Below are 26,187 nucleotides of genomic sequence, written 5' to 3'. Positions count from 1 at the left end.
AATAAATAAAATCTTAAAAAAAAAAAGAGATGCTTAACTGACTGAGCCACCCAGGTGCCCCCTCTTAGCAGTTTTAAAGCATAGTATTATAAACACAGTATTGTGTTTACACATAGTAAACACAGTATTGTTGACTACAATCACCATGGTGTGTATTAGATCCTGGAACTTATCTTTCAATTGAAGTTTGTAGTCTTTAACAATATCTCCCACTCCCCACCTCCTGCACCGCTATTATTTTTAGGAGCTTGCCTTTTTTAGACACGATATCATACAATATTTGTCTTTCACTTACCTCACTGAGCATCATGCCCTCACAGCCATCTATGTTGTCGCAAACGAAAGGATTTCCTTCTTTCTTAGGGCTGAATAATATTTAATTGTATTTACGAATGTATTCATATATATACATATGTACTTATGTATACACGTGTATGTGTGTATGTATATATATACTTGATACATTCATCTGTTGATGGACACTTGGGTTGTTTGAATGTCTTGGTTATTGTGAACAATGCTGCAATGAACAATGGGAGTGCAGAAGTCTTTTGGTAATCTTTTTCTATTATTTTCAGATTGCTGGATGGGAATTCCTTACTGTTTTCTGTAGTGGCCGAACCACCTTACATTCCCACGAACAGTGAGTATACAAGGGCTCCCTTTTCTCCACACCCTCCCCAGTACTTGTTATTGCTTATCTTCTTAATGATAGCCTAACAGGTGTAGGTAATACCTCACTGCAGATTAGGTTTGCATTTTCCTTTTGATCAGTGATGTTAAGCACTTTTTCACGCACCTGTTGTCCATATGGATGTCTTCTTTGGGAAAACGTCTATTCAATTCCTCTGCCCGTTCTTAAGTCAGATTGCTGTGTTGTTGCTGCTGTTACTGTTATTCAGCTGTATGAATTCTTTATATATTGTGGAGATTAACCCCTTAACCAGTACATGGTTTGCAAATATTTTCTTCCATTCTGTGTGTTGCCTTTTCATGTTGTTGATCATTTCTGTTGCTGTGCAGAAGCTTTTTAGTTTGATGTGGCCCTACATGTTGATTTTTGCTTTTGTTTGTTTTGATTTCGGTGTTCTATCTAAAAAATTGTTGCCAAGATGTGAGCTTTTTCACTCTGTTTTATTCTACTTTTACCATGTGCAGTCTTAAATTTAACCCTTTAAAGGCGTACTCCATTTTGAGTAAATTTTTCTGAGGGGTGTACGAGCGAGGTCCAATTTTGTTTCTCTGCATACAGTTATTCAGTTTTCCCAGCACCATTTGTTGAAGAGACTATCCTTTCCTTATTGAGTTTTCTTGGTTCCATTGTCAAATATTAGCTGACCATAAATTTGGGGGTGTATTGCTAGGCTGCCAATTCTGTCCTATTGGTCAAAATGTCTGTTTTATACCAATACCATACTGTTTTGATTACTATAGGTTTGTAGTATAGTCTGAAATCAGGAAGTATGATACCTCTTTGGCTTCGTTCTTAGGATTGCGTCAGCTATTCGTGGACTTTGTGGTTCCATTTAAATTTTAGGATTGTTTATTCTAGTTCTCAGAAAAATGACATTGGAATTTTGAAAGAGATTACTTTGAATCTGTAGATGGCTTGGGGTACTTTGGACTTTGTAACAATATTAGTTCTTCAAAACCATGAACATGGAATATCTTTCCATTTTTTGTGACTTCAATTTCTTCCATCAGCATCTTGCAGTTTTTATTGTCCAAATCTTTCATTTCTTTGGTTAAGTTTATTCCTGTTTGATTATTTTTGATGCTTTTGTGAATAGGATAATTTTTTTATTTCTTTTTAGATATGTCATCGTTACTGTGTAGGAGTGCAACTGATTTCTGTATTTTGATTTAATATCCTGCAGCTTCACTGCATTGATTTAGTTTTTTGACTTTTTTTGGCTGAGTCTTTAGGATTTTCTCCATGTAAGATCATGTCATCTACAAATAATGACTTTTACATCTTCTTTTACATCTTCTTTTCTGATTTCGATACCTTCTGTTTCTTTCTCTTCCTTACTTGCTCTAGCTAGGATTTCTGAGAGTGGGCATCCTTGTTTTACTCATGTTCTTAGAGGAAAAGCTTTCAATCTTTGTCGTCAAGTATGATGTTAGCTGTGGGTTTGTCATGTATGGCCTTTACTATGCTGAGTATGTTCTTCTATACCCATATTGTTGAGTGTTTTTATCATGAAAGGATGTTTTATTTTGTAAAATGCCTTCTCTGCATTTAGTGAGATGATAATATGGTTTGTCTTTCATTCTGTTAATGTGGTGTATCACATATATTGATTGATGTGTATTGAACTGTACTTTCCAGCCAGGGATAAATTTCATTCTTTCATGATGTATGATAACTTTAATGTGTTGTTGTATTTGGTTTTCTGATATTTTGTTGAGAATTTTTATATTTGTATTCATCAGGGATAGTGGTCTGTATCTTTATCAGGCTTTGATATCAGGGTAATTCTGGCCTTATAAAATAAATTTGGGAGAGTTCCCTTCTCTTAAATTTTTGAGAAGAATTGGAGGAGGATTGATGTTAATTATTTTTTAACGTGTGGTAGAATTCACCAGTGAAAAGATTTTTAGAATAATGATTTAATTTCCTTAGTGATTACTGATTAAGATTTTCTATTTCTTTGTGATTCAGTCTTAGTAGGTTATGTTTCTAGGAATTTATCCATTTCTTCTAGTTTATTGAATTTATTGACATGTAATTGTTCATGGTAATCTCTTATATATTTCTGTAGTTATCAGTTATAATGTCTCCTCTTTAATTTCTGATTTTGAGTCTTCTCTCTTTTGTGTTCGTCTAGCCAAAGTTTTGTCTATTTCATTTATCTGTTTAAAAACACTTATTTTCATTGATCTTTTCTATTTTTTTCTCATCTCTAATTTATTTCTGCTCTAATCTTTGTTATTTCCTTCCTTCTGCTGTCTTTGAGCTTAGTTTGTTTTCTTTCTAATTTTAGAGGTTAGATTGTTTACTTGAGATCTTTCTACTAATAGATGCACTCATCACTATAAATACCCCCTTGGAACTGCTGTTGCCATATCCCATAGGTTTGGCTGTGTTGTATTTCTGTTTTCATTTTTTTGAGATCTTTTTAAATTTGCCCTTTGACTTCTTCTTTGGCACACTGACTGCCAGGAGTGTGTTGTTCAGTTTCCATGTGACTGTAAATTGTCTAGCTTTTTCTTACTGATTTCTAGTTTTGTCCCATTGTGGTCAGGAAAGATGCTTGATATGATTTTCAGTCTTCTTAAATTTTTTAAGACTTGTTTTGTGGCATATCTTATGATCTATCCTGGAGAATGTTCAGTGTGCACTTGAGAAGAATGTATATTCTGCTGCTGTTTGCTAGAATGTTCTATAAGTGTCTGTTAGATCTGTATGGTCTATTGTACGATTCAAGTGCAAGATTTCCTTGCTAATTTTCTGCCTGGATGATCTGTTCATTAGTGAAAGTGGAGTGTTGAAGTTCTTATTATTATTGTATTATTGTCTGTTTCTCTCTTCACATCAGTTATTGTGTGCTTAACATAGGTAGGCCCTGTGATGTTGGGTGCATATGTATTTATATGATGTATTTTTTTTGATGAATTGACCCCTTTATTATATAATGACCTTTTTGTCTCTCGGTACTGTTTTTGGTGTCATCTATTTTGACTGATGGAAGAATAGCTACCTCCACTTTCTTTTGTAAACAAAAGAACATTTTGTTGTTGTGAACATTCATGTAAAAAATTATCTTCTGAAATAGTGAGGGTTTCATTCTTTATTACAAATCTATCCATTAAATTTAGACAATGTCCAAATCAGTAGCAGTGAAAAAGTTTCTTCATTGGAAAACCCCAAATCAAGATCTTTCAATGGGGGTAAAAATGTCTTCTGGTCATATTTTTTTTTTTTTTAAGATTTTATTTATTTATCATTTATTATTTATTCTCAGAGAGAGATCACAAATAGGCAGACAGGCAGGTGGGGGGGGGGCGTGGGGCAGGAAGCAGGCTTCCTGCTGAGCAGAGAACCCTATGCAGGGCTCAATCCCAGGATCCTGAGATCATGACCTGAGCCGAAGGCAGAGGCTTTAACCCACTGAGTCACCCAGGTGCCCCATTCTGGTCATATTTTCTAAGAAACTATGAAATCTGCTTTGTTTTCTTGCATTGAGAAGATATTTTATATGTTCATACTATATTAGATCTTATTACCATCTAATATATTATGTATTACTTGTTTGTTTTAATCTAACTTCAAATCTCTCCACCTTCCACCCTCTCCACAATGTAAATTCCAGGAGGACATGGATTTGAGGGGCAATTTTGTGTCCTGCTATACCTCTGGCATTTAGAACTGTGAATGCTACACAGTGGGCAATCAGTAAGATCTGTTGAAGGCATGAATGAATGGTGCTTAAATGTTACGCAGCTTTATGTTTTCCTGGATAGCATTTTAAAAGGTTCTACATTTAGCTTCTTTTGAACATCTCAGTGTTACTGGTTTTCCTGGGGTAGAGCATTCTAGTACAAAATGTCTGTGTTATATAGACCTTATAAATGGTTGGAAACAAGGTACGAAGAAGGATTATGTTGTATTGGGAAAGGAAAGAAGACAGAGATGGATTAGAGAAATTATATACATGGAATTTTGTCCCCCTCTAATTTGACTATAGTGTCCCCAAAGTGATAACATGCAGAACATCAGAGACCCTTGTACAATGATAACCCCGACTTACGAAGGAATAACAAAAAATCATTTGACCCTAACAGTGAAGGTTAAATGATCTATCATCAAAAACACAGAAACAAACTAAATCATCCCTTTCTTAAATGAGAACACGCCACCGTTTCTGTTTTGTGCAACTATTTATTGATTCGTGCTAGTCAGTGGAGATACTGCTTTAGCAGTCTCAGGCTCTGTCTCTGAGATACAAATTAGAGGTTTTAAAATAGCAGGAACTTTGCAACATTACTGTAAGTAGGGAACCGGGTCCTTTTTCTCTTGTTAAGCAAGGAAACTTGACTCTGAGAGGTAAGGTGATGTCCGGAAGTATTTTTTAGCCTCTGTCTTTGTTGGCGTCCTTTTCCTCGTCTTGGATTTAGGTAAGGATATAATGTCAGTTCTAGTTAGAAAAAGGAGATCACAATGCCAGGTGTCAAATCCACATATCAATCCTCTCCTTAATTGCTGAAGTTTGACACGTCCCTGTGTTTGTCCCAGAAAACTCAAAACGTTCTTTTATTAGCAGTAGGGAATTAAATTTCCTATGTAGACAAATTAACTTCTAAATTATAAGAGAAACAAATAAAAACACCACGAGAAGGTGGGGAGGGCACGTCCTGCTTCAACTTAAAGCTTTCTCAAAGTAATTTCTTTTTTCCTTCTCCATATTTTCCACAGCTTGCTTGCTTGCTTGTTTTTCCTCTTTTTCTTGCATTGGAACTCACTATCTAGTTAGTACCTTCTCTGAAGAGTAAATTTTTAGTCAGAAACACTTAAAAAAAAAAATCTTAGAATCCTAATTAAAGTGAAAGAGGTCAACCAGACTGTTGAAATGAAAAGTGTTTTCAAGCCATGTAGCTATTATGTTTGGGCAATTCTTGAAACAGGGAGAGTAGAAACTCATCAGAAAGAGTTTCAAAGTCTATTTTAAATATAAAATGTGAATTGGTTTAGAGTAAGAAAGACTAATAGAATAAGGAAAGAAAATAATATATTTTGTGGATTAACCAAATTCATGGCCTTGTGCACTAAATTTTATACTCTAAAACCTGACAGGGCCTTATTCTTGTGATTGCAAACCCTGGTTTTTCAAACCCCCCACCTCCACCCCCAGGCTTGTCTCAGGTTGTCTTAGAAGTGACAAAATAATCTCCAAGTAAGCTTAATTTTGATTCAAAAATACAGCCACATACCCATCTCTCTCTTTCTCTCTCTTTTTTTTTCTTTTTTTTTTTTTTGATGGAAAAGGGGATGAGGCAGAGAAGACCAAATTGTGAAGAAAGGTAAAGATTATTATAGCCCTCTAGGTCTTCAGCTGACAAGTGAAAACACCTTGTATGTAATGCAAAGGAAAAACTGTCCATTTGACCTCATTTTCATTCACACTGCTCCCAACGCCCAGGAAAGACCAGATGTCTGGTTTCTAGAGTATTGGGCTTTTTCCTAGTAAAATTTATTTTTTGAAGTTTGGAGAAAAATGGCAGCTCCTTCTGACCTCAATATTTTATAGTTTAATAATTTCATATACTAAAAGTGTTCCAGCATAAAATGAGCTTTGAATATTTACGCATTTGCAATAATCCAAGGAAGGCTGTTTAAAGAAAATCTTGAAATGAACTTTATTTTGAAAATCTTGTTATTATTAAAAAAAAACCACCAAAACAAATTCATAGTTTTCATGACTAGGAGGTACAATGTAGCATATGGTAAAGGTACTGAATTGGTGGGGTGGAGTGGGGGACAGGGAGGTAGTATGAGTAGATGACCTTTCTTTTTCCTTGTCTGATTTCTACTAAGAGCCATACAAAATATACATGAGCTAATGGTATTTCTTCCCTCCTTACAGAAAACAATAGTTGGAAATTCCTATGTAAAGCTAATTTGCCTCAAAGAATATAAAGCCCTTTAATGGGGTATCTAGGTCCCTATGGAAATTTTTTTTTTAAACATACACCATGTGGTGCAATCTGTTACAGTCTACAAGGAGGGAAGGGGGGGGAGCTCTGTGGGGGCCAGGAATAAAGTCACATGTGGGAGTTTTTGAGGTATTCACTAGTAATAGGGAAACAGTACAGCTAAAACCTAGAAGTAACATCGCTTCTGCCATAAGTCGTAACCCAGGGTATATTAAATGTACGCTCTTTTTAGAAACTATTTAGCAAGTTAGTCAATTTAGGGGAGGAAAAAAACCCACCTTATCTGAGATGGTTAAATTGCTATTCATTTTGTATTTTAATCTAATCTACTGGTGATTTAATTTACAGAACTCAAAGGAAGTGTGCACTCAAATATTTGAGGATGTTAATGTATCAACCACTGTTTAATTTTGGAATGTGCCTACTTGCTTGACACAATATTTTACCATCTCAACAAATGTTTAGCCTTTTTTTCACTTGACTAAAGAGAAATAAGTTTCACATCGCTTCATTCACCTTCTTATGTGCATATGCTGGGAAAGATTGGATGTTAAAAAAAAAAAAATTCCTCATGTTCCTTTCTACTACATCTAAATCTGTTTACCAATTCAAAGCTGCTAAAAAGCCCTGTATTCTCCTGCTAAATCAACTGGATGGCTAGAAACCAAACTGTGATGTAACAGGAAAAAAAATTATCAATTTATTTTCATGTCAGAAGATTCTTGAGAAGGTATAAATTGTTCTGGTCTCTATGCCAGTTTTCTTTTTTCTTCCTTTCTTTCTCTCTCTCTTTTTTTAAGGCTTTCAGCTTTTAAGCCGATACTTTTTATAGTTATATAACAGTTCTAATATTTTGTGACATTTTGTATTGTGACACTATAGATGAAATTGTCATCGGACTGACACTCTGTGCTGTTTATTCCTTAATTACAACTGTTAACACTGTAGAGAAGTGTGCTAATCTGCCAGCGCATATTATGAAAACAACATTATTGTTACCCACACCAACACCCACTCAACAGGATATTTCCAAGATGGTAGTTTAAGGGAACTGATCAGCACAATGGATGTTTCAATATAGGTTTTGTTTGTTTGTTTGTTTTTTAAAGCTTGTTCTACTGTCTTCATGTAAACACACACACGTTTGAAATTTTTATACTCTTGAATTGTAATGAGCATAGACTCCCCTTACTAGCAGGAGCTGCGTCTATAGTCAGAAAAATTAAAAAAAAATTTTGAGCACTCCAGCAGTGGAGGACTGGGGAGCCGCAAAGCTTTCTGACAGTTGTTTAGGAAATAAAGAAAGGAGAGGGAAGGGCAAGTTTTAAGATGAAAAGATGAGAAGAGTTACTTGCATTCACAGGGTTGGTAGTCCTTAAATATCTAAGTCAAAATCCAATAACCATTTCCAGCTCTAATAGGTGACCTTTTTCAGAACCAAGTCTGAGCTCCGCTGAAACTGGCTACTTCTCAAATGCTTTGTAGTTTAGTTCTTTCCTCCGGAACCTTCAGAGGTTTGATTATCTATAAGGGACAAAATCCTATAAACCCATTGTCTGACATACTATATTGAAGCAGTTCAGTGCCTCTATTTTTTCCATTTGTTAAAAGAAACTATAATGGCCAACAGCCACTTGGATCCTGTGCTGAACCTAATCCCCATAATAAAAGAGCCAAAGTGATTCTAGAAAATGTAAAACCAGAACAACAAGTATTCATTGTTTAGATGAGAATGATTATAAATGATTTTTTTTTTTTTTAAGAAGGACACATGTAACACTTACTTAGCAATTTACTTAATAAACAGTTCAACTTTCGGTATTAGCTCTTAACACTTCCATGTGTTTGGCAGAAAGCAAATTCATGATCCTGAAGTAAGAGTAGGTCTCAAAGGATAGAACCTGAGATTTGTCAGTTGATTCTCTTATCTTCATGTCATCGAGGAGGTAATGGGACAATATGAACATATTTGATTCCTAAGGCACCCGAAATGACCTGCGTATTCTTTAATACTCAGCTGTACTAAACAGTTTTTTTTTTTTTTTTTTTTTGTTGAAAAGAGTATGTGAAGAAGTTATCACTGTGCCTCATTCTGAACGGTATTTTCTACTTCATTTTCATTTTCAACACCGATAGGATATGGTGCTCTTCCTAAAAGAAACTGTTCCCATTTGGGAATATATTCTTCTACTGATGCCCAGTAAAGAGTCTGGAAAAAAAACAACATCCAAAAGTAAAAAAGCATATCAAGCAATTGAACTTGGCTCTTCATAATAGTCTAAATGTTTATTCACTGAAGTGTGTGTGTGCGTGTACACACACACACATACACACATATACGTAGAATGCACTTCCTCTAGAGAATATTTTATGTTAATTTTAGAAAGAAATCTGGCTACTTACTAGTGTTAATTTTCAAATTTCTCAGTAAAACCGGAGCCTGGCAGAATTACAGGTTTGGGGATTTTATTGTGATTTTACACGCCCTCTTGTGGCCAACCGTGTGATTATTACCAGTAGTATCATTTATGGCTACAATCATTAAATGTTTTTGTTTACTCTTCCAAATCCCATGCCAAATGATTACCCATACTAAAAATATTACAATGAAATGATTAGACATGAACAACTGCTTTATAACTAATATAAAAAGATTTCACCTGGGGTGAGATCAGGAACTGAAACATAACTAGTGTGTTATAGTACAGGACTCAGGTACATTGACTCCTTAATTGTATGGGGAAAAACACTTAAAATATTCATCCACTGTATCTTTTAGAAGAGTACTTGATATGGCAAACTTAATTTCTTCCCAGTTTCTTCCTTCCTTTCTTTTTCTTTTTGTATACTGAGAAAAATAATACCAATATCATGTAACCATTTTTAATTCCAGTAACTTGGAAGTTGAGACACTATATTATTGGCCTGAGTATAGCAAGTCTGTAAGCTATGAAAGCTCAGGCAAGATCACCATGTAGTATCTCCAAGCTTTGATGGTTCTTGGGTGACTGCCCTGAGGGGGCCAAAGAAAAGTATACTGACAAAAGCTCTGTATCATAGGAGGGCATTTTGGATGGGATCATCACTATCAATCTTATTTTGGGGAATTAAGCCAAAGAATTACTTAGCATTAAGAACACATAGTGATTCATTCTGCACATTAACAAGGTATAGGAGTTCTGAAAGTTGAAATTATGAGCAGTTTTGCACTTCCACCCCTCTGTGCATGTGGTCTGAGAAGTAGCCAGACACACTTAAAATGGAGGTCATCCTGTTGTGCAAGACTAGCTAAGGAAAATACCAACCAGGGGCCTGTGGTCGGGAGTTTCTCCACCATTCACGGCTGGATTAACCCCTATTGTGTGGGCCCCGTATAGGCCAGAGTAAGGTATTGGAGAATTCAACAAAGGAAAAGACATGCCCAAGGCACAACTTTGTACCACAGCTCTTTCTGTCCTTGATCCCTGCCTTTCCTTATTACTCTAGATGGCACAGAAAACTGAAGGGCAAATTCTCAGCCTTTAATTTTGCGTCTATTCACATCCCTGTTTAGGCAGCAAGCAAAACTGCATTTGAAAAAGGTCATTAGGAATAGAAAACGAAACTATTCTATATGTAGTAAATTTCCTTTCATCACAGATATATTCATATACCAAATAGGGTTTATTTTTGCCAACAGTCTTCCCAATCTGTTCTTGAACTGAGCAAAATAAAACGGACAAAAGCCACACGATACTGCATGACGATAGGCACTTAAATAGCTTTGGTTGGAATCTGGTGAAAGGACTGAACTTCTAGCATCGGCCAACAGGAAAAGCACTTTGGTTAGGCACGCCATCATCTTGGTAAATCGATTTAGTGTATGCTGTCTCCTGTCTGTTACGGTTGAGCAAGATAGGTGTTTCTAGATGAGAAGATACGGGATCTTTATAAAATTGTCACCTGATAAATCTTTAGAAATCAAAATACTTACCCCCTCCTCACCGTGTACAAAGCACAGCACTGTGGACATGTAAGGAGCAATCAGACACATCTTATTTTACCGAATAAATAAATCTGGGAAATACATACACCTAACCACGGTTAATTTAGAGTGCACTACTAACAGAATGGGGTCTCTTTCTATACTTTTGTTCTTTAAGATTCTCACCTCAAGAGAAACCACCTCTGGTGATGGAATTGGGCGAATCCGGGTCTGCAGAGACTTTTCTGCGGCTTCTAGATCCTGTAATAGGTGTCCGTGTTTTAGAAACAAAATGTATTTATGTAACGCATACAAATGTCACCTGTAATAGCAATGTCTGTACCCCAAATGTCAACTCTTCTCTGGATAAACCGTCTGAACTGAAGGAAGGGCATTCCAGTAGGAGGACTGATCATTACTTAATCAACCAGTTTCAAGTAGAAAAAGCAGCGTTTCTTGTTTTAAAATAAGAAGTGTGGGGGGTGGGACTTTCAAGGTCTTCCTTTTCATTTAAAACAGTAAATGCCAGTAATCCTGGCAAACAGGACTTTCTTCCAAAACTGCTCAGGACACTAATATAGCTCTAAAACCATTAAAAACAGCCAGATGGATAAAATGGTCCAATATTCAGGTACCAAAAACAGTCAGAGAATCAGCCTCACACTGAGCTAACCTTAAAAGTGAAGCGTTCTAGTCTAGATCATGCAAATGGTGTATTAAGGTCACACATTTCATCTGTTCAGTATTCTGTTTTTTTAATTTTTTTTTTTTTTAAAGATTTTATTTATTTACTTGACAGACAGAGATCACAAGTAGGCAGAGAGGCAGGCAGAGAGAGAGGAGGAAGCAGGCTCCCCACTGAGCAGAGAGCCCGATGCGGGGCTCGATCCCAGGACCCCGAGATCATGACCCGAGCCGAAGGCAGAGGCTTAACCCACTGAGCCACCCAGGCGCCCCTGTTTTTTTAATTTTATACTTATGCAAATCCTCCACGTATTCGAAAGAAAGTCAATGAGGTACCTCAGTACTTTGCAACAAGAGTCTTTTCAGAAGACTCTGGTTTCTTAGGACTCGATTTCTGGGGCATTCTCATTGGCCGGCGTTACGGCTGTGTCGTACATCATTTAGCTGATGACATTTAAGCCCTGTGCTTTAATCTGTCGTGTGACGTGTGGGTGTGTGCATTTTCTCTTGCGGTTGCAGAAGCGCAGGGGCAATTACATGTAACGCAGACCCGAGTGAAGATGTCACCCTGATATGTGGATGAAGTACAGGCCCAGAAATGTAGGACTCTCCCACGTCGTCAGTGAAACACTGAGCTCCGTTTCATGCTTCCCAAATTGGCACCTGTGTTGTCTTGTGCTTGCTTATGTTTGTCAAGTTGACAGAGGCCTTGGCTGTGGGCCGTGTCAATTTTGTCTCTCCTGTGAGCTCAGTGAGTTGATGGAAAAGAGAAAGTTCTCTGATCCGTGTGCAAGCATTGGAGCGATCTAAGTACAGGGCTGTTGGACAGACGGAGAGAGATGGAAAAGGACGTGGGCGTGGGGTGTGAAGAATCCAATGCTGAACAGGAGAAAAGAGCGAGCAGATGGCAGTGGCGGGAGCAAGGAATGGGTGTGAAATGTAAAAGGGAAAAACAGGAAATTCCCTAAAGGGACTCCCCAAAGTTGCACAACCATTAATGCACCTGCTGTCTCGAAGAAGGTGATTTGAAGGGGAAAACCATCAATTTAGGGATAAAAAGCCCATCTTATTAGCCACGTCCATTCCCTACCAGAAGTTTAGGGCCAAGACGCACACTAAAGTGCTTCTGATGCCAATGTTACAACAGACACCGGAGATTAACTCTCCTGTGATTGCACGGAGATTTTTACAACGTCCTGGGAAAATTATTTTTTACTTTCATAAATCAAACAAACAATAGACTCACAACTCCACTGACCCCATTATAAGAACAGTTGCAAATTTATGGTTGGTGGTAGACCTAGGTGCCACTAGCACCTATAGACAAGATGATAAACACTTCTCTTAAAGACCAGGAAATAAGGATATTGGCCCTCTCTCCTAGAAGAGCAGATCTGCCGTGGAAGAGTAGATATGAGCAGGGATCTCTGACCTGGTAAAACAGGCCTATGGTTAGTAACTTGACTGTCATCTCTGCAGCCTGTCGACAAGGGATTATCACCCCTCCAGAGAACTTCTTTCATAAGTGAGATTTTACTTTCTTAGATGTTTTGCTTACCTCTCTGACTCCTACTTCTCTTTCTCCTAAGTTGGCGCCTTTTTCTCTTCTTAATCCTAAGTGTGGGCTTTCTAAGATTTGTGACATCTGTCCTCCTCTTTTTACTTTTTCTCTCTCCAAGACTGTCTCTTATCTAGCTTCAACGATTAATATAGAGGGATGGATAACTTTTCTTCCCAGCCCTTATTTCTCAACCTGATGAAACCAAACTACCCTTATTCCTACTTAGTGTACTGAATGTACAGTAGTGGGAGTTCTACTCTTGCAGACACCTATGCTGTATCTTCTACCTTCGACTGTTCTTATTCCCTGACATTTAAAAATTCAAAGGTCCATAGATGACTCCTGTAGGATGTCTCCCTTAGCCTGTCCATGCCATTCTCAGTGCTGTGGTCTTATTATCACACTTCCTTGTTCAACAAATATGTATTTGGACCATATCTCATTTTACTTTAACCACATGTGCAATTGATTAGTTTTGCTAAAATCACTACTTTAAATATGTCTTTACACAGATTTAAAAAAAAATAGAGACCCACTACACAGAGGATAAAGTATGAATTCCTTAGCCTGACTGAAAAATCTCTGCCTTCTGTAGCAAGTTATAGCCCATTACTTCCAGTTAAGAACCTTCTGTTTGACTATATGCTGCCAGAAGGTACGGACTGTGCCTCATTCAACCTTTGAGCATCCGAGAATCTAACAAAGTGCAGGGTATGTACTAAACACTTAAATATTCATTATGTAAATAAATGACTAAGGTGTCAACAGTCTCCTGTGCATAAATAAAAAACTAAAAAAAAAAAAAAAAAAAAGTACCCAAGGGGGTAGGGGGAGAAAAGCAAAAAAAAGCAGATGAAGAGCAGCTAGACTCACCTGTCCAGATCTTGGTATCTTGCCTTATAGATCTGCCACTAGATCATTTAAAAACATATACAATTATAGAACAAATGAAAAAAGCAGTCCCTAAAAATTGAAAACAGAAGGAAAGAAAGAATCTGTCATCTAGTTGGTGGCATAACCACATTAAGAAAAAGTACCTCAGGTGGTCTTAGAACACAGTATTTTGACTGAGCATCTGTAATGAGCTATACCCCACAAACAAAAAGGATAGTGAAAAGTGTTTGACTGAAAACTGTACTCAGTAATCATAGTGTTGCTGGTAGTGCTGTCTATATTATGGGTTAAAGTAAATGAGTAGTTATGCTGGTACTGGAAAATTATTTAGGAACTAAGGTTTTTGGTTTGAGGAGGAAAATAGTTAGAGGTAAAAGATGGATTTTAAGTTAAAAGTCTTATAATCATGTAATCAAAATGGAATTATTTATATGAGCTCTTGATGAATTTTATCTTTTAAAAAAAGTTATAATAAACATCCCTAGAGCCCAGATGAAGGGCTCTAAACATGTATTCCCATCAAAAGGATCCAGGGTTCCTTGGAGCAATGGTCAGTTCCAGGTCTTAAGCAGCAAATGATGGCCTGGAAGATGCCAGAGTAGAAAGAAAGAAAACTATCAAAGACTGTTAATTAAGATCATGTCAAAGGCATTCAGGAGATAACATGGAGGCTCCCCCTTGGTAAAAATGGGATAATTTGAGCATCACTGGGAATACAAATTGAAGAGGGTCCAGACCTTTCAAATCACAGAGGTATTTAAGAGTATCAACATCTAATTGGTCACTTTTGGGGGATATTAGAGAACAAATCTATTTTTGAAAACTAAGTACAGAGAAAGAAGCAAGCACTTATATACTTTTTCCTATATGGAGTGTACTTCAGTGTAACCCAGTAATTGATGAGGGGACGTTTATCTTTGAATTTCAGTATCACTTTGCAACCCTTAGTGAACAGATCATGATCATCAGTGACTGCTAACATTTCAGAAAGAGAGATGGCCAGGCATTATGAAGTGTTCTTCCCCAAAACATTGACCCTGAATCTGATCAGGCCTCTAGATCTGCTCCGTTAATCCATTATGCTCAGCGGCTGCTGAGCACTTGAAATGTGACAAGCCCGAATTGAGAAGCGCTGTAAACGGAAACTACACACTGAATTTTGAAGGCTCAATGAGGGGAAAAAAACATAAAATATTTACTAACTTCCAATATCAGTTACATTTGAAATATGAAATTAATACATTTCCTTTAATCTGTGCCTTTTAGCTTTATTAAAAGTGGTTACTAGAGGGGTGCCTGGCTGGCTCAGTGGGGAAGAGCAGGGGATGCTTGATCTTAGGGTTATGAGTTTGAGTCCCATGTTGGGTGTAGCGATTACTTAAATAGATAAAAGCTTAAAACGTCATTATTAGAAAATTTAAAATTATTTGCATTATCTTTCTGTTGCATAACATAACTTCCGTCAATTTATGGGAATTACAGGGAACAGAGGAACTTACTAAGTGATACCTCAGCAATGTAATTAGCAATATTCAGAGTTTGGGAAACTATAGGAGAAATGAGCCAATTCCTTCAACAAATAAAAGTGGGTTAAAAAAAAAAAAAGGCAGAGGGAACTTTTAGAGATTTGAGAGACCTATCAATCAATGACGTACTAGACTTTATTTGGATCCAGATTCAAACAATGTAAAAATACTTTAATCAGGGACATCTGAATCCTGACTGAATATTTGAGGATATTTGTTAATTTCTTAGATGGATCATGGTATTGTAATTGTACTTAAAATAGCCCTTATCTCTGAGTGATAATTACTGATGAAAAAGACGTGATATTTACAAATGAACAATGTGATGTCTGAAGATTAGCTTCAAAATAATTTGAGGGGTTGGACGTGAAGGTGACGAGTGTAGATGAAACAAAATTGGCTGTGTTTTGAAAATTATTGAATCTTGGAGATAAGCACATGGAAGTACATTCTTCTATTCCCTCTTATACATAGGTTTGAAATATTATGTAACAATTAAAAAAACAAGTTTCCGGTATGGATGGTGGTATAAATATTACGCCATGACAGAATTCAGCAGCCAGCCTCTGTAAAGGAGTTGACCGTGATTAGGAAAGATCAACTATGAGCACAAAGTCATTTACTGAGATTTCTTTCTTTCCTCTTGCCTAGACCTGTCCTTTCCTCCTAACCCAGCAATATCTATCTTCCTATAAGTATATACAGTGAAGCCAGCCATAGCTGGACTGGGTTTAATCTTTTAATTTGCTGAAGGGGCAATTTCTAGGATTGAAAAAAGAAGATCCTAAAGCACGAGATACAGGGTCATTGGTACAAGGAACCTTTAAGCATTTGTCAAACTTGCTCTTCATTGAATTGGAGAAAGGGAGAAGTGTGAGGAGGAAAGAGGAGAGACTATGTCCTCTAAGTCACTGGCCGTGGAGGTGGGGAAGGCTGTAACTGCCAGCTGCCCCAAGAAGGCCTCTAGGACCCGCCTTAAGGGAAGCACTCGTCGTATGTCTAATCTGTTGCTCCCATTCTTTCTCACCCTGGAATGTTGGTCCAACTTCCCATGAGGTGATGCTCGCTACCTCAAAATTGCCCTTTTGGGTTAAACTAAATTCTGTTGGTGAGGGTGGGGTGGGGTGGGGAAAGAGGTCGAAGAGATGACTGTTTACATCATGGAAGTATTTATAGAAACAAAATTCTCTCTCTCTTCCAAATCTGTACCAATCATGTTTGTTTTTAAAAGGCAGACACATCTTATTTTACTCATAAGAGGGAAACTAGCAGAAACTAACAATCCATTATCATCTGTGATATTTCATTGACTAAACCCCCATTGAATTTCTTCACTACTTAAATTCATGTCCATTGTTTTACTATTATGCTTGGACCTTTGGGATTAGTCTTTTTGTTATTGTTCCCATTTTTAAATCATTCTTTTATTTTTTCCAAATACATTTAGAGAAATTTTGTTGGGTTTGATGCAGATTTTGGTGGGCTTATTTTTAAATCTAAAAATAACACTGTGACTCCTGATTAAAAAAAAAAAAAATCGTTTCCCCATCAGGATTAAGGCCTATGTCTCCATTTAAATTTTAAATCTCCCATTGAAATGTAAGAATTATTTTTATACCAATCATTCCTATCCCTTGTTAAAAGCATTCCCAAGTGTTTTTATAATTTCATTGTAATGTAAATGTCATTTCATATTTTCCATTTGTATATATATATAGGATTGTTACAGATTTTTGAATGTTTCCGTTGTATCTGTTAATTTTACTCAACTCACAATACACTAGTTTTTAAACAGCTTTGGCTTTTCTAAGTATATAGCATTATCAATTAAAAATACTAGGATTAGGGGCGCCTGGGTGGCTCAGTGGGTTAGGGCCTCTGCCTTCGGCTCAGGTCATGATCCCAGAGTCCTGGGATCGAGCCCCGCATCGGGCTCTCTGCTCCGCGGGGAGCCTGCTTCCTCCTCTCTCTGCCTGCCTCTCTGCCTACTTGTGATCTCTGTCTGTCAAATAAATAAATAAAATCTTTAAAAAAAAATACTAGGATTATATGTTACTTTCCAAAAATTAAAGCTCACTCTATGTTAATGTTTCTTATATTGGTCAGAGCATCTAAATAAGGTCAAATAATGGATGGTAATAGAGCTTATCCTTATTTTGTTACTATCTTTAGAGGAATGTTTTCAAGTTTCAATGGAACCATTTTTCAAATGTATTCTGTACTGAAGTACATATCCTTTTTTTTTTTTCCTTAAAGATTTTATTTACTTATTTGTCAGAGAGATCTCAAGTAGGCAGAGAGGCAGGCAGAGAGAGAGGGAGAAGCAGGCTCCCGACTGAGCAGAGAGCCTGATGCAGGGCTCGATCCCAGGACCCTGAGATCATGACCTGAGCTGAAGGCAGAGGCTTAACCCACTGAGCCATCCAGGCACCCCTGAAGTATATATCCTGATGTAACTAAACCTGTTTTTTTTTTTTTTTTAAAGAGTTTATTTATTTATTTGACAGAGATCACAAGTAGGCAGAGAGGCAGGCAGAGAGAGAGAGGAAGGGAAGCAGGCTCCCCGCTGAGCAGAGAGCCCGACACGGGGCTCGATCCCAGGACCCTGGGATCATGACCTGAGCTGAAGGCAGTGGCTTTAACCCACTGAGCCACCCAGGTGCCCTACTGAACCTGTTCTTGACAGGGAGTGGGTATTCGAAGTAGTTACTTCATGTTCTTTCTCTCCAAATTAGGAGATCAGCGCAGGTCAGTGGTTTTCACTATTCCTTAGAGCCACAGTAGAGCAGGCAAGGAGGGGCTGAATGGATGGTCCTTTGGCCAAAGCAGGTCCACTTTTACCCTTTCTAAATCTTTGAAAAAAAAAAAAAAAAAGTTTTTATGCTAAAAAAAAAAATTTAAAGCCTTAAGTGAAAATATAATCTATGTGCTTTTTAAAGTTTCTCCCACCTGAAAATTCTGTGATTAAGTCCTATTTAGGTCATTTTCATGATAACCTCTATGGTAGAGCCCTTAAAATTATTTCCAAAGTTTAAAACAAAATAATAAGAGGGAAAGCAGGATAAAAAAAATGCATATACAAGTATTCAAAATATGTTTTTAAAAAAGTCAGGGAAGAGACTGCATATCTAACAGCAAGCACTGTATCTGGAATATAAGAGCTCAGTAAATGCTTATTAAAACACTAAAGGGAAATGTATAAAAACATTAATTTCAAGCTGGGTGGGATGATTTGGAAAGTATGCCATTTCATCTTCTTGGCTCTTTCCAGTTTTTTACAGCAAGAATATATTACTTTTAGGGGCGCCTGGGTGGCTCAGTGGGTTAAAGCTTCTGCCTTTGGCTCAGGTCATGATCCCAGGGTCCTAGGATCAAGCTCCGCATTGGGCTCTCTGCTTGGCGGGAAGCCTGCCTCTCTGCCTACTTGTGATCTCTGTCTGTTAAATAAATTAAAAAAAAAACATTTTTTCTTAAATTAAAAAGAAGAATATATTACTTTTATAATCGGGGGCTAAAACACCATCAAAGCTTCCTTCTAATGACAGTGAAACTAGGTTCATTATCTTCCTTCCAGATATGGCAATGATTTCTTAGCTATTCTCCTTAAATCTAATCTCTCCATTCTGCAAATCACATTGCATCTAAATAGGAAATGAATCTTTCTTAAATACCCATATGCTTCTTATATAAGTCCCTATTTTTCATTTGTTCAAACACTTTTAGTACTGTATTATCCCTACATATCAGGTCTCAGCTTCTTCAGTCGGTCTCACAAAACATATCCAACCTTGCTTCCCGTGACTTCACAAGCTAATTAGCTCAGGGTCCCATGGACACTAAAACGGCCACTCATTCTTCTGGTCGTGGTTCTTCTGTAAGAATGCAATGGAATATCTTGCATCTTCCTATTCAAACACAGCTCCAGCTTAGTTTCCCCTCTCAGACTTGTTAGAATATTCTAGTTTTCGATGATTTTTTTAATACATACTCCTAAAGTGCTAAGGATTCCCTATAACTTAATGTTCAATTAACTAAGGTCTCTTAAGTTGTATGTGATAACCTTATGTCATCAGTTAAGCCTGTTAGCTAGTTGATGTAAAGAACTCTGAATTATTTTGTTAACTCCACTGTCTGCTCAGAACTAGCTCAGTAGTAAGGCCCTTCTGGGCATTCACCAAATACTTGCTCACTAAAAGGAAGCTACTTGAAAAAATCCAAATAGTACCTGTACTTGTTGCAGGTAAATAGCGATCATGCCATCAAGCCTTCTAATTTAGTTTTTCTGACTTTTCACAGCAAATTCCAGATTATCCTATATATTTCCATTTAAAAATAAATATTGCAAACACCATTGGGCAAGTAAGACATATGGCAACATAGAATGCTTTGGTAGCACTATGGCTGTGACTTAAATTACTGTGGATCAAACTGCCAGAAGCTGAGAAGATAACTGAATTTTCCTCTTCCTTTATCCTCTAGTGACTACATAAGATAACTATATCATGCCTATCGATGAAAATATTTAACAATAAAAAACTGAAAACACTGCTTTATAACTTAAATAATATAGCCTTACTCCCAAATGTTTTAGTCATAGGATCTCTTGGAAGCTTGAATGGAAGCAAACTTTAGGGTTTTAATTATGGATGAAGCCATACAATTCTGGAAGCAAAGTATAGCAAGCAGCCAAAAATGTTACACATATGATTTTACTCCAAATGGGCACATTGGCCAAATGGTGGGGCCCTGCGCAATCACATACTTTGACCACCTCCTCCATCACTATCAAGAGAGATCTGGGAAATCTGTTATTTTAGATATGAATTCTACGTGCTGACTGTGGCCCTAGTAGGGCAAAATCAAATTTTTCTTATTTTGATGATGTTGAATAGTTTTGAGTTGGATCTAAAAACCTTATAGGTAGTTCATGGGGTTTTAGGATCTCCCTATAAATAAAAGAAGATGGAAGATGGAAAGCTACATCTTGTATTTATTACTTCTTGCACAAAGGTGACCTCTAAATTTCTTCTATGGTCATTGGTTCCTCTGGTTGATTAAAAACACTTAGGTTAAACAAACTTCCTTTTTTTTTCCATTAAAAAAGGAATCCATTTGCAACGTATCCAACTAACATGGGTTTAAAAACTAGATAGTACTTCATTAATTATATTTATTACTCAAAACAAAGTATATACATCAAAATTATGAAATTCACTTAAAATCTTTTTTTTTTGCAAAGGTGGGGAAAAAGTCTCTATACTCAAGTCATGGAAACTTACCATTAAAAGACTGAGGTTCCTTTTAAAAGCAGTCTCAGCTGCTTGCATCTGAGATGCGTTTCCCTTGTTTTCATCTATAAATTTATTCTCCATTTGTTGAAGTAACATTAATCTTTGTGATACTCTAGAAAAAAATAAAGATTATATAAAGTTTTTTTTTTAAAGGGTACATTTTTTGCTTGACAAACATAAAAAATTTATTTAATTATACCTCACTTCAAGTTCAACCTATTTTGAAAACCAATTACTATGTCAATTAATAAGGCACTGGAAAACTTAGATAGTCCAGTCAGTCTTAAATCTGGGTAAAATCATTCTTATTTTCATCAACATATCTGTCGTAACTACATGCTTCTGTTTTTTTAGCCTCTATGGTCTTTGCAATTATTCTAGAGTGTTAAAAACATGTTTTAATTTTTGGTGAAAATGCAAACTGTAATACATATCCCTTTGTACACATACTTATATATACCTCCCCACACACATACATTGATATAACTTGCTATACGAAACCTTCTGCTTAACACTTCAATACCCCTGAATCTCATGTTACACATTTAGAATTGCGCTAAACTTCCATATGTTTGAAGAAGCAATAAAAATATTTTTTTCCTCTTTTTCCAAGAGAAAGATGATGGTTCCATATATGAATGAGAGGCTGTGTGTATGTATGCATACTCACAACAAGGTGAAACAGTAATTGAAGGAAGATGTAGAAAGTTTTAAGTAAATTTTCAAGCTACTTTGTTACATATATTTTAAAAATTTCTCATTGGTCAAATGCTCATTTTACAAGTTTTTTGGTCCCCTTAAATGATTGATTAAAAAAAGTCAGACGATAAAAAATACATGTGGTATATATATATATATAACAGTCTACTCTCCAGATAGTTGTGGAGGTTATTAAGAAATGCTGTGTTTCAGAGGGCTGTTCTTGAGGGTAGCATTGAAATTGAGTTATTTCAACATTTTGATAAGGGAAAGATCTTAGAAAGCCAAGGAAGAGGGCCTGGTAATTAATTAAAGGAAAACACGAGAGCCCACAGAAAGAGGCAGAGAAGGTTATTATCAAGTATAAGTGCAGGACTGCTTATATAATTTGCAAGGCCTAATGCAAACTGAATATGTGGGGCTCCTTTAAAAAACTATTAGGAATTTCAAGACAGCAACAGTAGAGCATTAAACCAAGTATAGGAACTGTGAGTACACAGGTCACATACTCATGAAGCCTATCCTGGGTAAGAGGTGTACAGAAGTCCATTATATATATCAGTGAGGAAACCAGAAAGGTGAGAAGTGTGAATTTAACCAGATAATAGTAAGAATTGTAAGAAGAGAACATGATCATACCTTGTAATCTTTGTTATTCTTAAGAGACAGTGACATTCCCTAACACCAAAATCTCTCAAGTGTCAGAAAATTTAAATGACACCTTCAGACTTCCTAAGTCTTCGGCACACAATATTTCCACTAACAAAGCCAGTATAATTTATTAATTTAGATAAGCCTTTTAAAAAACTTACATTTCTTCATGTCTCTTAGTAAGGCGAATTTCTTGAGCAAACAAGGAGGTCATGTTTAATCAAAGCTGCCTTATAAGCTTTCTGCTAAATAATAAAAATATTTAAAGTTACTTTAATGTCCTCAGCTTCATAGCAGTTGATTGTTTTATTACCTCAACCCATTGGTTCTCTCAGAAGAGAAAAATAAAAATTGAGATATAATGATGTACAAAATGAAAGAATGCATTTAAAACCATTTTTATTTACGATGCACAGTTTTTTATATGCCAGACGCATCCAAAATCACCATGAATCAGGTAAACTCAACAGATTTTACATTTCCTCCTCTTACTTCCTCACACTTTAACCTTAATCTGAATTGAAAACAAACAAGCAGCTGGTACTAAGACTAGTAAACATTTTATTGAATCAACAGAAAGAAAAAAAATCCACTCTGTAAAATTCAACACAGGAATACCATCCCTTATGCCTGTGCACACACACATAGAAAGGCAAACAAGTTATAAGAACCAACTGGAAACTCATGGTCTTTCCTTTATTGGAAGACTGCCCAGTTCTACCATCTCTTTTCCAAATAAGAAAGTATTTTTCATGTATAACTGCGGGGAAAAGCCCAGCTGGTCTTTTCCCCTTACCCTGGGCGCTCAGGACTCCCACTTGGGGAGTTTAGGAAAGCCCATTTTAATGGCACATGAGCAAGCTCACCTTGACTGAAGGGCCTGGACCAATACAGATAAAAGATCAAGTCAAGTGCTTTGAAGGCTCAGAGCCCGAAGGCAAATCATCTGGTTGCGTGCAAAAGCTGAAGGTGACTGTCCTAAGGGAGAAAAAACAGGAATGAAATTCTTTTCCTGGAGCGAAGCACTGGGTTTGGTAAATTTTATGATTTACACACTGTCGCTAATCTCTGAGTGTCCAGCGTTGATAGACTGAGCTGCTCCTTCAGTGCACATACATGGAGGCACATAGCACTGATCCCAGCCAAGGGCAAGGAAACACTGCCTGCCCTCAACGGGTTTCCTTCTAAAGAAACCAATGTCTCGCGTTCAGCACCGCGGACAGCACTCGCCCGCCAGCGTGCCACAAGGATCTAGTTACAGACACGTATCCTCTAAGATCACTACGGACCAATCGTCGCCGCCTTCCTCCCCCTTTCGAATGCAGCGTCAAGGAAATCTCGGAAAGTTAGTCCACGGTAACTTCTTTTCCGTAACGCCCGCCATCAGCACTCCAGACAAACCCCAAGATAAATTCTGCCTTTCGAACCGAAGATCCGCGGGCTCTGAATTCTTAACCCTGCAACCACTCCAACTTCCTGCTTATACTCAGAGGACTCACGACCTTTCCTCCTCATCCCGGCTCTTCCCCCTTTAACGACATGCTCCCCACCGGCCCTGCGAGCACCTGTGCTGTTCTCGGACAGTCAAGGCACCCACTGGCCGCCGGTAACGCTGTGGGACTTCACTCACCTAGTCCCACTCCGACCTTTTCCATAAAGGCGTCCGCTACCGTGCGGACGCTGGGTCTCAGCACAGGCCTGGGCGTGGTCACGCCACCGTCTTTGCGCACGCGCGACGAGATGACGTGATCACGTTGCTATAAAAGGCGGGCCTCTGGCGCGAAAGGTGACGGTGCTGCGCTCAGGGGAGAGATTACCGAAGCGGTCCTCCTGAGCCTTACGAAAACGTTTGATGGTAGCTCAGTTTCTAGGCCTTTTAAGATGAAACCTGAATATGTTTTAGAGAGGGAAGCTAGAATGTCGCAGAATATGGAAATGGGGAAAAATCCTTCAAAATACTCCAGCGTGTTTGAATGGTCTGCAGAGTCAGTAAAAAAAGGTCTTTGCTTCAGAGAGCTTCCCCCTGTTCGTCAGGTGTAAAGCAGAGGAGTGGAGCCCCTGGCTGCACGAGGGACAGTAATACCGATCGTGGATGTTTTGAGGGGTTTGCGTGCGGGTTGCCGTGTTTAGGTGAATTTTCTTAGCTCTTACCCTACAACGCCTGGTGATATAGGTACCATCGTCCTCATTTGTCCTCATCGTCAAATGAGGTTGGCTGTTTATTTAGGTTGGAGCTTGCAGTCAGTAGAGCCTTGAGGAAATTTCCCACAACCCTCAGGTTACAAACTTGGGAATAATCTCTTAATGCTGTCAAGTGCGTTCTTAAGCCTTTTTTTTCCCTTTGAAATAACTTGGTGAGACACGAAGCACTATCCCAAATTTCAGAGGTAGAAACAGATTCAGGAGAGGTCAAGTTGCTTTCTTAACCTGAGTTGGTAAAGGGCAAAGTGCTAGGACTCCAATCCAGGTACCTTTTATTTCTTAACTCCCAGAATATCTACATGAAACTCCTCTCCTGCTTAGGGACTACAGGCACTTCATGGTTCCTTTGCTTGGAAAAGCCCAGAAACCCACATAGACTTAGTTTCTCATCTTTCAAGGCTACTTCCTTGAAGAAGCAGCGTTCCCTGGACCTTCAGTATAAGATAGCAACTCCATTTTTTATCTCTGTCCTCCTTCTTGTTTTTTCTCCAGAACACGGTGTTCCCCACATTTTACAATCACTTGTTTATGTGTTTATCAGTGCACTCCTACTAGAATTTGGACATCCTAAGAACAAGTATTTTTGATTACCTGCTGCTGTATCCTCAGGAACTAAAATGGCCTTGAAATAATCCCAGATGGAAATATCATAATTTGAGAGGTTCTGTCTTCAGCTGATAGAACGTTTGATTTAGCTGTTTCACAGCCTTACTTAGTAAAGATGAAAAACAGACCTTTGAATAGCTTTGTGTTCTAGGAACGAAATGGAACTTTTGCATGGTTACAAAGCATTCTTACCTCTTATGTAAAGTTACAAAAAAGGATTTTTGTTAAATTGGTAATGGGTTGCCTGAAATAGAGAACAAAGAAGCTGCACATTAGTATGTGTATGTATATATTATTTAAAACAAACTTTGTTCCCCTCCCTGCTTTATGTAAGTTTGAATAGTGACACTTTTGGGACAAACCAGCCCTTTAAGCTTTGAATCTGTCTTCTTTTCCTCATTGTCTGCCCTAGGAGTGAATGAAGGAATACCTTGGAATTTTCTTGCAATTTTTAGGAGAATGGTAATCAGGAATACCTCACAGACACTTAGAGGTTGTCTAGACAGACTGTGATAATATATCTTATAGGATCCCCAAAAGTGCTTTCTACTTAAAAATCTGCCGTCATAGCTCCTGTCTTCATGACAGCCCCCATCTGATCCTTGAGACACTTGACTGGAGAAGAAGCGTCTCTGGCAATTGTGCAGTCTGTCAATATACGGCTTCTCTGTTTATTAGGTAAGTTTGGGTACTTCCTGGAGTGAGATATTCGTGTTCTACCATGCAGATTATTAGAACCTACTGAGTAGTGCCTGGCTCATAATGGGGGATTCTGTAAGTGTGCAGTGAAGTTAATATTTCCTAACCCTGGCAGAGTTCTGTCCACCAGCATGCTAAAATTGTCCCCTAAGCCTCATTATTTACAAAGCCTTGTGCTCTTTTGTCATAAATTCTTTAAAGATATATTTATTAAATATTTCTAAGGCATAGCCCCTACCCTCAGGAGCCTAGAAGGCTCTTAAGGTATATACAAAAAGCTAGAGGAGGGCCTGGGTGGCTCAGTGGGTTAAGCCTCTGCTTTCGGCTCAGGTCATGATCTCAGAGTCCTGGGATAGAGCCCCGCATCGGGCTCTCTGCTCAGCGGGGAGCCTGCTTCCCCCTCTCTCTCTGCCTGCCTCTCTGCCTACTTGTGATCTCTCTCTGTGTCGAATAAATAAATAAAATAAAAAAAAAAGAATTAAAAAAGCTAGAGGATTTTGGCTGACAACATAAAAATGACTAATATTCATGAAGTGCTCATTCCGTGTTAGGCGCTGTATTTGATTTACCTCAGCTAATCCTAACAACCCTGTGAGTAAGACAACATTGTTTGCTAGTTTATGTACTGTCCCCATTTTTATAGCTGAGAAAACAGGCTTAGAGACATGATTTAGGATCACACTGTAAGTAAATGAGCCTTGGCTTGTTTGATGTTAGTATTTTATGTAATTATATAGAGTGTATTAAGAACTT

General features: G+C 37.6%; 1 protein-coding gene across 2 annotated transcripts; it reads right to left on the bottom strand.

Annotated features, from left to right (window-relative positions):
* Positions 1 to 8,699: 8,699 nt before the first annotated feature.
* On the bottom strand, positions 8,700 to 23,628 carry LOC116862795 (uncharacterized protein C3orf14-like). 2 transcript variants are annotated; one of them, XM_032850204.1, is made up of 6 exons: positions 23,558 to 23,628; positions 22,794 to 22,905; positions 22,089 to 22,172; positions 20,566 to 20,689; positions 10,808 to 10,882; positions 8,700 to 8,866 (listed from the first exon to the last, which is right to left on the bottom strand). In XM_032850204.1, the coding sequence occupies exons 3-6, from the start codon at positions 22,139 to 22,141 to the stop codon at positions 8,735 to 8,737; spliced, it is 384 nt and encodes a 127-aa protein (XP_032706095.1). In that variant the 5' UTR covers positions 22,142 to 22,172; positions 22,794 to 22,905; positions 23,558 to 23,628; the 3' UTR covers positions 8,700 to 8,734. The 2 variants fall into 2 exon arrangements, with proteins under 2 accessions (XP_032706095.1, XP_032706096.1); XM_032850205.1 differs by having other exon boundaries at positions 22,089 to 22,169.
* Positions 23,629 to 26,187: the final 2,559 nt, after the last annotated feature.

The sequence above is a fragment of the Lontra canadensis genome, unplaced genomic scaffold (genome assembly GCF_010015895.1).
Source record: "Lontra canadensis isolate GAN:19392208 unplaced genomic scaffold, GSC_riverotter_1.0 scaffold331, whole genome shotgun sequence".
Classification (NCBI taxonomy): Eukaryota; Metazoa; Chordata; class Mammalia; order Carnivora; family Mustelidae; genus Lontra; species Lontra canadensis.
Note: the sequence above shows the minus strand (reverse complement) of the source record. Positions and strands in the feature narration are given on the sequence as shown.

What these genes read in the sequence shown, in the direction of transcription:
- LOC116862795 (XM_032850204.1), bottom strand. Translation starts at nt 22,141, where the DNA reads ATGACCTCCTTGTTTGCTCAAGAAATTCGCCTTACTAAGAGACATGAA. An exon ending in ACTAAGAGACATGAAGAAAT is followed by an intron (nt 20,690 to 22,088) that starts GTAAGTTTTTTA and finishes ATTTTTTTCTAG; the next exon opens with AGTATCACAAAGATTAATGT. An exon ending in GGAACCTCAGTCTTTTAATG is followed by an intron (nt 10,883 to 20,565) that starts GTAAGTTTCCAT and finishes CACCTATTACAG; the next exon opens with GATCTAGAAGCCGCAGAAAA.